The sequence below is a fragment of the Prunus avium genome, chromosome 7, assembly GCF_965620075.1.
Source record: "Prunus avium chromosome 7, drPruAviu1.hap1.1, whole genome shotgun sequence".
Taxonomy (NCBI): domain Eukaryota; kingdom Viridiplantae; phylum Streptophyta; class Magnoliopsida; order Rosales; family Rosaceae; genus Prunus; species Prunus avium.
Window position 1 is genome coordinate 5,183,728 of NC_142290.1, and position 11,609 is coordinate 5,195,336.

General features: G+C 39.2%; 2 protein-coding genes across 2 annotated transcripts; one reads left to right on the plus strand and one right to left on the minus strand.

Moving 5' to 3' along the window:
* Window positions 1–4,869: 4,869 nt before the first annotated feature.
* On the plus strand, window positions 4,870–6,087 carry LOC110769415 (DUF309 domain protein). The gene is made up of 3 exons (XM_021973381.2): window positions 4,870–5,371; window positions 5,528–5,675; window positions 5,847–6,087. The coding sequence occupies exons 1-3, from the start codon at window positions 4,952–4,954 to the stop codon at window positions 6,068–6,070; spliced, it is 792 nt and encodes a 263-aa protein (XP_021829073.2). The 5' UTR covers window positions 4,870–4,951; the 3' UTR covers window positions 6,071–6,087.
* Window positions 6,088–6,859: 772 nt separating this feature from the next.
* LOC110769414 (Tetratricopeptide repeat (TPR)-like superfamily protein) lies at window positions 6,860–11,130 on the minus strand. The gene is made up of 5 exons (XM_021973378.2): window positions 10,761–11,130; window positions 9,472–9,523; window positions 8,355–8,647; window positions 8,005–8,151; window positions 6,860–7,475 (listed from the first exon to the last, which is right to left on the minus strand). Exons 1-5 carry the CDS (start codon window positions 11,019–11,021, stop codon window positions 7,194–7,196), a joined length of 1,035 nt encoding a protein of 344 aa, XP_021829070.2. The 5' UTR covers window positions 11,022–11,130; the 3' UTR covers window positions 6,860–7,193.
* Window positions 11,131–11,609: the final 479 nt, after the last annotated feature.

Genomic DNA, 11,609 nt, shown 5'->3' on the forward strand with positions numbered 1-11,609 from the left:
GATGATCTGCCAGCCGAACAGAAGGAGTCCTCGACCAAAGCCCCCTCAAAGAGGAAGGCCGACACCAAGTCTTCTAAGGATGAAACTCCTCCACCTAATCATCGCGATTAGGTGGAGGATCAAACTAGGAGGACTGCTTCTCCACTTAATTATCGCAATTCATCTTCCGAGCCACGAGCAGTCAAACATGGAGCTGATTCGGTACCATTGACTCCTTTGGAGGTGAGGATGGCCACAGCTAAGAAGGTTAGAGAGTCATCTACTCGAGCGAAGTGTTCTTTAGAATTTGAACAACTGGTCCAAAGGTTAACAAGTCCAACTCCACAGGGGATGCATGTGTGTATGATATGCTCAAGATGAACTTTCTATCAAGCCCATTTGCTTGCCTCAAGCTAGTTGATCATATCCATCAGGCCCACCTTGGCACCTTCTCAAGTCTTTCCTTAGAGAAGCAGATGTTCATTTGCTTCAAAAAGGAGTAGTTTTTGCTGTTGAGGCTATTCAAAACTCGTCTGTTGTTGCCCCCTCTTATGCTTACCTTAGTGAGTTGGAGAAGAATGTTGATCTGACTCGCAAGCTCTCGGCTAAGCAGATCAGTCATGAAACAAAGATGTTTGAAATGAAGGCCTATGTCTCCCTTAGGACGTTTTGGACGGTTGCCTACGTCTCCCTTAGGACGTTTTAACAAATTGCCTACGTCTCCCTTAGGACGTTTTGGCAAATTTCCTACATCTCCCTTAGGACGTTTTGGAAGGTTGCCTATGTCACCCTTAGGACGTTTCGGCAGATTGCCTACATCTCCATCAGGACATTTTGGACGGTTGCCTACGTCTCCCTTAGGACATTTTAGCAGATTGCCTACCTCTTCCTAAGGACGTTTTGGAAGTCTTCCTGCTTCTCCCTTAGAACGCTTTGGATATCTTTTCGAACACTTGGTTGAATGAAAACTTGAACTTGCATTTGATGATTGTGTGATTACATTGCTTTATTGAATGGAAATGAATAGATGAAATTAGATCGAATATCGTTCTTCTTCAACTGCGATGGAAAAGGTTTGGTCACCTGCTAGTGGTCTGAGCAGGTGAGCGAGCGCTTCATGGATAATACCTTTGGAGGTGATGGGCATTCCACTATCTTGGAATTTCCTTGCCTTCCGGGGTATCTAGCATATAGCTTCCTCTACCTTCAGTTTGACTCATCACGTAAGGACCTTCCCAACTGGATTTCATCTTCTTTGATCCTTGCCTTTGTGCTGTAATGAAGGCTTTTCTGAGCACAAGGTCTCCAGGTTGGATTGTCTAACTTTGGTTTTTTTTGCTGTAGTAGAACATCAGCTACTGTTGATAAGCTGTAACTCAAACAATGGCATTTTCTTTTCTTCCTCGAGCAGGTCGAGGTTGACCTTCATTTGCTCACAATTTTGATCCAGGCTCCCCCCACCTCAATGCTCATGGATGGAATAGTGTATGAGGTAGAATGATTGCTTCAGTTCCGTAGATGAGGGAAAATAGGGTTTCGCCATTTGATCTTATTTTGGTGATGCATAAGCCCACATGACACCAGGCCGTTCATCGACCCATTTTCCTTTAGCACCTTCTAGTATCTTCTTCAAGCAATCCAGCACGACCTTGTTAGATGCCTCTACTTGGCCATTGCCTTGCGGATATCTAGGAGTTGACAAGTGTTGTTTGATGCCATACTTTGCAAAGAATGCAGTGATCTGCTTTCCAATGAACTATGACTAGTTGTTAGTGACCAACGAATATGGGCAGCCGAACCAGCAACATTGGCTTCTTTAGTAGAAGATAGAGCTTCGACCTCGATCCATTTAGTAAAGTAGTTTGTGACAACGATCATCATGTATTTCTTGGCAGGTTCCGGCAGCATGGGTTCCACTAAGTCAATGGCCTATTACATGAATGGCCATGGGCTGTTTTGTGGATAGTACACTTCGGCATGCAGGCTAGGAACCGGCTTGTATCGTTGCCATTGATCGCATCTATTGACATGCTTCGTGGAGTCGTGTCTTGTAGTAGGCCAGAAGTAGCTTATGCTTAGAGCTTTCTTAGCGAGTGATCTGCCCCCAGAATGGTTGCCGCACTCACCGTCATGGATTTTGCAGAGCACTTCAAGAGTTTGTGGTTACTTGATGCAGGTGAGATGAGGGTCAGAATATGACCTTTGAACAAGCTTGTTGTCCTTCATATAGTATCTTGCAGCTTTCTACTTGATTTTTCTTAATTCGGACTTCTCCTTTGGCAAATTTTCGTTTACCAAGTAGTTGATGCTTAGCTGATCAAGGTGCTTGACCAGAATTGAACGTTTGAACTGGGTATCTAGCTCTTATCCCAGACTTGCCAGCGCATCTACATGTATGTTTTGTGCTCAGGGAATTTGTTGGATAGTGAAGGTAGGGAATTCTTTAAAAAGCTCTTGGACTTTGTCTAGGTACTAGATCATCCTTGGGTGTTTTTCCATGTACTCCCCTGACGCTTGATTTGTGATCAACTGAGAGTTTGAGTAGATGCCTAACCTCTTGATCGACACCTTCTTTGCCGCGTGTAGTGCCTCGTACTCTGCTTCATTGTTTGAGGCTGGAAAGCCTAGTGTAATGGCTTGCTGCTCCAGCTTCTTTATGATTTGACCCTTTGTTTACGCCCAACGGCCACATGTCTTTGGGCTTGTTGGGATCGACAGAGGAGGTCTTGTCTACTCTTGAACTTTCCTTGAGTCTGTTGACCATCTTATCTTTTTCGGCTGATGTAGTGAACTTTGCAACAAAATTTGCTAAAGCCTGGGCTTTTATAACAATCTTCCGCCAGTAGAGGAGGTCGTACTGACTTAATCTGATAGCCCACTTTATGAGTCGCTGAGAAGCGGTGGGACTATGAAGAATTGATCTCAGGAAATTCTATCATGACGATGATTCGGTGAGCTTGGTAGTAGGGTCTCAACTTTCTTGCGAAAATTACAAGTGACAAAATGACCCTCTCTATTTTTGGATAGTGAGTCTCTGCATTGAGAATGGGTTTTGACGTATAAAATACCGGATGTTGTGCCTCCAGCTTTTCTCAGATGAGAGCTGAGCTGACTACTGAGTATGACACCTCCAGGTAGATGAACAAATCTTTGCCTTGTACTGGTTTTGAGAGCAAGGGAGGAGAAATGAGGTAGATCTTCAAGTTTTGGAAAGCTACCTCACACTCTTTATCCGACTTGTCTCATTGTTCTTTCTTCAAGGTTTTGAAGAATGGCATGCATTTGTCAGTGGATCTTGAAAGGAATTGGTTGAGAGCTGTTGCTCTGCCTGTTAGACTTTTTATTTTCCTCGTTATGGCACATGACTTCATGTTGAGGATGGCCTTGATTTGATTTCAATGTGCTTCGATGCCTTTTTGGGTGACCAAGTATACCAAAAATCAGCTGAATGAGACTCCAAATGTGCACTTTCTTGGGTTTAACTTCATGTGGTACTTTTGAAGCACGCTGAATACTTCGACAAAATTCTTGATGTGGTCTGCTCGTCGAGGAGCTTTGACTAGCATGTCATCTATGTATACCTCTATAGTCTTGTCGATCTGCTCCTTGAAAATCTTGTTCACAAGCCTCGGATATTTTGCTCCAGAGTCCTTTAGCCCAACGGGCATGACTTTACAGCAATATGTGCCTCTTTCAATTATGAAAGAAGTCTTAGATTTATCATCCTTATGTATCATGATTTGATTGTAGTCGGAGTAAGCGTCCATTGCTAAGTCGTAAAAGGGTACTAAAAAGCATAAAGATTCACATTACGGATCAGTACATGTTAAGGTTCATGTTTGTAGGTGCTTCATGTGTTTTGAGATTGCATTATTTGATTATAGATGGCCTGTTTTTAGAAAAGGAGAGCAGTGCTTGTCTATAATTTGTTTTGTCTAATCACTTTTCACTGTAGCTTGAAGGGAAGGACTTAATTGTTTTAAACTCATGGCCAATAAAGATTATCAAACTTTTGCAATACAGAATCTTAGTGCTCTAGTGCTTGATCTAGTAGGAGAATGTTATATTCCTATTTAGATCGGTGCACTAGATGCTAAGTTATATCATGTTTGATAAGAGTTTAAATTAGGTTATACCTTGAAACCCAGAACCTTGTGAAATAAGGAAAGTTTTGAAGCCAATTAAAGGGGTCCTATTTATTTCCTTTTACTTGAACTGTTGCTTGATGGGCTTAAAGTGTTTGTCAAGTCGACCCTTGGTGGTGAGTAGAGACGACTTGACCTAGCCCTATATAAGCTCAAGACTCTGCTCTCATCAGACACGTTCTCTAACCCTAATCTCATCATTAAGAGAGAGCTGAAACAGTTTCTAAGAGAGAGCAGAAGTCTTGAGCCGTTAGTGCCTTTTGCTCGTGTTGTTCCTGCGATTGAATGAGTTTAGGGATCATGTACCCAAGGAACACAGCCCCAAGTATGTCTTCTATGTATTTCATATTGTGTGAAAGATCATGGACACTATAGAAATCCAACACTCACATCCCACAATCTTATGAACAATCTTATACCCATTCAAAGCGCTGTACTTTCACTGACGTAATTCCAAATTTGCATCACTTAAACAAAGAATAAAATAAGTAGTTTTGAGGCTGTAATTTAAGTGGTTAAGAGCGTTTACCCTTTCAACGGAGGTCTTAGGTTCAGTTTCCCCTTCCCCCAACATACGTTGTATATAAAACAAAAAACAAAAAACAAAACAAAAAAGATGTTTTGAGAGGGGTTGTATTTGAACCAGCAAAGTTATTTTACATTAAATCAATTTTTACTCTTATTATTCATTTCGAAAGGACCACAATTTTGTCCTGTATTTGGGGTATGGTTTATTCTAAGTCTCCACCACACAAAATGTGGCCAGAAAAATATGGCTAGACAGCCTAGACCTTTGAAAATGTTCCTCCACGAAGCCATAACCATCCATGGCGTTTCCAGCTGCTCTCAGTCTCAGTACTGCATCTCTCTCATCAATCTCAAGCCATCCACACTCTCATCTCCTCCCTTCTCATCAAATTAACTGCAGCTTCTTCTCTCCCTCTCCATGTATATACAGTAATCATACTAGTCATTCAAAGCCTTACAGAAGACTAACACCCTGCAGCCAGCACTGTTGTTTTCGTGTTTCGTATCGATTCTCTGCTGCTGCCGAAGGCGAGGACGACGACAACGAAGAAGCCGAGGATGGTAGCTTCGATGAAGCTGTTGTCCTTTTCAACACAAGGGACTACTACAAGTGCCATGACTTCCTTGAGTCACTTTGGAACAATGCTGAGGAACCCACCAGAACTCTTATTCATGGCATTCTACAATGCGCTGTGGGATTCCATCACCTATTCAACCAGGTTGTTATTAGTTTTGAATTCTGACTGATCACTGCCATTTAATATATCCATTATAATTAATTTCTAGCCTATGTATATATATATATAATATTATTATGTTTTGTTATATGCTTACAAATTGGTTAGTTACAGTTAGGTTTTGATTGTTGTGGTTAGAATCATAAAGGAGCCATGATGGAGCTGGGAGAGGGACTTTGTAAGCTGAGAAAGATGAATTTCAAAAGTGGTCCATTTTATCAGTTTGAGCAAGAAATCTCTGCAGCTCTGGATTTTATTTATCAAACACAGATAGAGTTAGCTGCCTGTGGGTTAATTTCTTCTCCTTTCAAATCCCATTTGTTCAATTTCATATGGCTCAGTCCAACCCAGAGACACCCAAAAACTATCTCTGAATTTTCTCTGGACACCCGACTAGATTTAGAAATATGCAAATAAATGGATTCTTGAGCAGCTTTTACTTCTTTTGATTTTATAGGTACAGAGGATCTCTGTGTTACAATGGATCAATCAGAGAGATCATACCAACTTCTAGGTGGGTATGCTGCAGGTCAGCTACTATATACCCTGCAAAGTGACCCAAATGAAACCATGTATATTGTGTTCTCCCCTCACAGGTCTTATGACAGTGAGCCACCAAAGGTTAAGCTTCCAACCCTCAATGCAACCGCAGAACATCTCGTGGCCTGTCAATATAAGTGATTCTTGTTTTGAGACTACCTTTTAGGTTTTTGTACCTTGATCAATTGAGTACGATGCAAAAAGGAACCCAAAGATTGGTCTCACAAATGTTCACTTTCCAACCAATGTGCTAAAACCGGCTGATTTAATCCAATCCTATCTAATTCAATCTGATCGATTTTAATGACTTCGGGGAATTTGGATTGAATTGCTAATTTCAAAAATCAACATGATTGAATCAGAGGACGAATTTTCTTGTGAAAATCCAATCCGATTTAATTCGTCTCACTTCTTTGGTCTTACAAGAATTTGAAATCAATTGTTTCAAAGCGGGGTAAGTCTTGACGTGTTGAGGCCTTACCCTTAAAAATTGTGAGCATGCCAACAGTATTATCACTACAAACAGCGTAGGGAGTAGAATAAAATTATGAATGATTAATTCTACCATGTTAGAGATTTCAAGGTTTGAAAGAAAAATACCGGCTGAAAAGGGTGTTAACGCTCTAGAATTGGACTAACAAGAAAGATGCCAAAGAAAAGAACGGTATGGCTTAGACATAAACCGGCCAAATCAAACCAAATCAAACCGCACTACAATGAATTTTTTTTCGATCTCACCAAGGGTGTTAGTTTAAACCAAACCAAACCAATCCATCATATAGTGATTGGTTTGGCTGCGGTTGAGTGTGAATCCATCACCAAGGGTGTTAGTTTAAACCAAGCCAAACCAATCCATCATACATAGTGGTTGGTTTGGCTGCGGTTCAGTGTGAATCTAATTCAAATCGGATCGTGCCCACCAATACCATAAACCCACAACAAAACCAATATCATAACGATATTGCAGCTTCGACCCACAATAAATATAGTTGGATATTACAATGTTGTATAGTAAAACATCATGCACACCACCATTTCACTATGTAAAACATACTTGTAACACTTATAATGAAGTCACTGACTTACATGCTAGAAAATACAAAATGGGATTACTGAAGGCAAGCCTAAATCTGGGACCATGGAAAACCAATGATACCTCAACTACCATTGACTGTTTCGGACAATGCCAAGCAAAACTTAAACAAGCTGTTACTGATAATATCCTCAACCATGGGGCAGATAACAATTAACAAGTAATTTCTGATCACCTCTCCTTTGTTTTCACAGGAACATCTCTGTACATTTTCACTTGTTCCTTCAAAGTATCCCGCCGTGGTATTGCTACCTTGTTGTTTGGATCAAAAAGAAGTACTTCTTCAAATGCTTTCAGAGCAGCCTTAAAGTCCTTCCTCTTTTCATAGGCATCACCAAGGTTGTTCCAAGCTGTGACATAGCCCGGCTGAAGCTTCACAGCAGTTTCAAACTGCGTAATTCCCTTAGCAAGCTTACCTTCACGGATATAACTGACACCAAGGGCATTGTAAACCTATTCAAATATATGACGTGAAAAATAATATCAGAACTCAGAAGCCAAGCCCAACAAGATGATGCAATAAGACATAGTCTAATTTAAATGGTCTTAATTTTCATTCACTTTTGTCCAAGTTTCTATATGACTTGCCATTATGCACGGTCAGAGGTTTCACGAGCTTTCAGAGATGGAAATACAACACAAACAGAACTTAGAACAGTATTCACAAATGACCAGACTGAACCTTTTCTAATCTTTTGTTGCTACGTCACAAAATGTTCAACGAACAGGAATCAAAGAATTTGTTAAGAGCAATACCCAAAAATCGTGAAATTATACAACTACTAGTTTTTTAAACCCAGTTCTAGTTTCTGCCAGATGGTGCCATGCTATTCCTAAAGTGGGGCACATACATGTGGCAACAATCGCAAGTATTCCAATAACACAATTCTAAAGCCATTTTGTTTGTTGGATCTAGTACAATGTGCTTTAGTTGACAATAAAATTGCAAACTGTGTATTTAATATCCAAGAATACATCACACCTGAGCAAGGTCTTGGTCATCCCCATCCCATTTTTCAATTGCCTGAACCAAGTACTTAATAGCAGCTGGATAAATTTTCCTTCTCAGCATTACTGCTCCAAGTTCAAAAAGCTCAGTTGCATCAGCATCACCGCTTCTTACCTGCTCCTGGTATTGAGAAAGACAGAAGATAATGTGAGCAACTGGTTGTAGACAGCCTCTGTTCCACGTCCATTACAGTTATAAAAAAATATTAATGAATTTAATGTCTTCATGTAGTGCTCAAAATTCAGGTTGGATGTGTAGTAAGTGCCAAGGTTGAAGCAAAGTATGCTGACCAACAATGCTGGACAGAAAATACAGGCTCATACCTGCAATTCTTTGGCAGAAAGATCAAGTTCTCTACGTACAAGCACTTGACGAATCACAAAGAAGGTTCCAATCCCAAGAAATGCCAACAATAGTAGCAAGTACGATAGCTGGATTCCTAATTCAAATAACTCCCCCGTCTCATAAACGACATTTGTTTTGATAATATCACGTGATTGTGCCATTGGAGTAGAGATAAGCCATAAGCTTTGTCCAACTAAGAATGCAGATACTGGTACACATGGCCTCTTCATGACTTTAATAAGCCCAGTAACCAAAAGGTTCTCAAAAAACTCTGCAATAAAATGATGATATACAAAGATGATTCCCAGCAACTAAATAAAAAGTATCTATCTACTTAAAAGATTGTATTGAAAAAAATAATTTCCAGAAATTCTAGACACAAATCCTATCACATTTTGTTCCTTGCATGAGGAGTCCCTCAACAAGTGGAAATACAAACATAAAATGATACAGAAGTCACCACAATGATACAAAAATTTAAAGATGTCATATTCATCTTATAGTGAAGATATATTACGAAATTGTACTGGATTGATCAATTAAACTTTTCTTTCCTTCTAAATTGTTTTCACATCTGTTAAACTTATTTTCAAGTTTCATATGTAACCTTTTTTCTTTTGGTAAATTGTACACATGCACATTAAACTTGAGAAAAAATAAACAACGTGCAATTTGTCACCTAGTCTTTAGTTGTCGATCTGAATACAAATGTGTGTCCCATCTGAATCTGTGCTTTAATTTATTTAATAAATAATCATTAAATAAGAGAAAGGAAAAACAGAACTAATAAAATAACATTTGAATATTGTGTGAAGAACTTAATTTGTATAATATTATCCAAATTCACACAGACACAGGTAAACAAACACACAAACACTCATGCGTTGTGTGATGTAAACTGCCATCAATTACTATTTGTAGTTAAAATCACCAGTCCTGATTAATAAATCAATTTAGAGCTGTTTGTGATCCACAAACGAAACATTTAGGTTATATTATGATACCATGTTACAAGAACTATATAGAACCCCATAAAAGTTAACAACTTGTATAATGTCCATGTGGAGAACAATATTTTTGGAGAATAAGAATTACTCTGCAAATTTTTTGAGGTAAGACCTTCCATTGATAGTTCTTCTTGGAGTAACTGCCTTCACCCACGATTGAACAACATATTAGTAAAAACAATTGTTAACATGCATGATCCTTAAAAAAGCTTCTAGAAAAAAAAAGATGGAATAAGAAAGCTAACAAAACAAAAATTCAAATAGATGTTTATAATCAAACATTGTTAAAAGGTACGGTCATGAAATTATAGAGAGACTCTGTCATCTCTTTATAATTTTAGGAGAACCACTGCACAAAGTAGAAAATATAGGGTATGGATGCACACTGACAGTTATGCAAGTGAAAAATGAATTCAAATGTTTCCTAATGGATAATTGGTTCAGTTCTGCCTAAATATGCCTTCATGTGAAGGGAATTAAGAAGTAAAAATAAACAGAGAAGAATCTGATATCTCTGCATCAGTACTTCAAAGTTTTACTTGAAACAGACACACGAGCTCATGCGCACTCACACACAGAGTAACACATGTTGAAATAAAATGATTCTCATTGTTTTTTGATTAAGTTACATCAGTAGCTTATATACACAAGCTTTGTACCTAACCTATAACAAGATTACAGATGTCATAACACGGTTCTAACTAAGACTTAACAAACTTTGACTGAGCGTTGAGACCTAACAAACTTTGACTGAGCGTTGACTCTCTCTTTTAACTTCTCTAAGCTTGCTGTTGAGAGATCCTCTTTAACACACAGCCACACATAAGCATGCCAAAAAGGGTCAACCTAGAAGAGATGTTTAAGGGATGGACACCAGGCCTTCAAGGCTTCAAAATATGGAAGCAGAAGGACAACGGTTCCCTTGTAGTAGTAACATGAACCATTCAAAGCAATAAAAACCTCATTCCATAATTCAGACCTACCGCTCCCTGGCTTCAATGATTGATATCTTAGGCATCACTCCAGATCAAAAACAAAACAATAAAAAGAAAATTCAAATTCATATGCAAATTTAAAAAAACAAATGAACAAAAAAAAAATCGAACTACATATATAATAGTCATGGAGAGTTCAATTTATTTACTTCTTTTAAATTTTCAGCAGTTAAAGTTTTTGGGTTATGAACCTTTTTCTGTTCCAACCATAAAAATTCACTTTCAGAGCTATAAACTCAATTAATGTAAGGCAAAAGAAGCAGCTTGTGAAACAAATTCATCGCAAGTTTGGTTCGTACTTGTTCCTGAAATCAATTACTCATCACCACACAGAGAAACGCGGCTCATGTCTGGAAATTGTTAAGAAAAAAGTAAATAATACCTCGACCTCCTTGAGCTCTCGAACCCCCTCCTCGATCTCGCTAGTTTGGGTTTGACTGTGGGAAGCCATAGGCACGAACTTGACGGACCGGAGGGACGGCAGGTGAGAGAGCCGTAGAGAGCTGAGAGTGAGATACGGTGCCGTGCTGCTCTGGCCTTGTCTACACGAAACGTATGAAGGTTTTGGAAGGTTTGGCGAAACAGTGGTGGGAAGCGGTATAAATGGTGCTCGCAAAGGTGGAGTTCTGAGGACAGTGGCCATTGGAGAAGGTCAGACCGTCAGAGTGGGAGAGATAAGGGTGGCGATATTGAAAATGGGAGTGGAATTAAAGATAGTACTGAGATGAGAGAGAGTGGGTAATGGCGGATAATGAAAATTGAAAAGGATTTTTAATTCATTTTCCAAAAAGAAAAGAGAAGTTTTAGTTTAATTCGGACCGTTGGATGCGGGTTCTTTTTTGTTAGTTTCTTTTTCTTTTTGAAAAGAAATAACTTACACTAAAGCCTTGTGCCAATTGGTTTTTTTAATTATTTATTTAAGAATAATAATCTAATCAGCTTGGTTTTCCTTTTGCAAAATGATTAAAGCAACAAAGCGAACTCAAAGGTTTTTAATTGTAGTGGGTTCTGAACTTTACCTGCGTTTCAATTAAGTACCACAACTCTTTTTTAAGCAATTACATACGTTAACTCGACAAATAGTTGCAATTAGGTCCAACCGTGATAGCCTATCAATTTAGCTGTCAGAACAAGGGCTACAAGCGTCATTTCTAGTTCAAGAGCCTCCTAAGAGCAATTCCAGTGTGCCAAGGCAAGGGGGGGCTAGGCCCAAAAAGGGCTTCCAACGGAC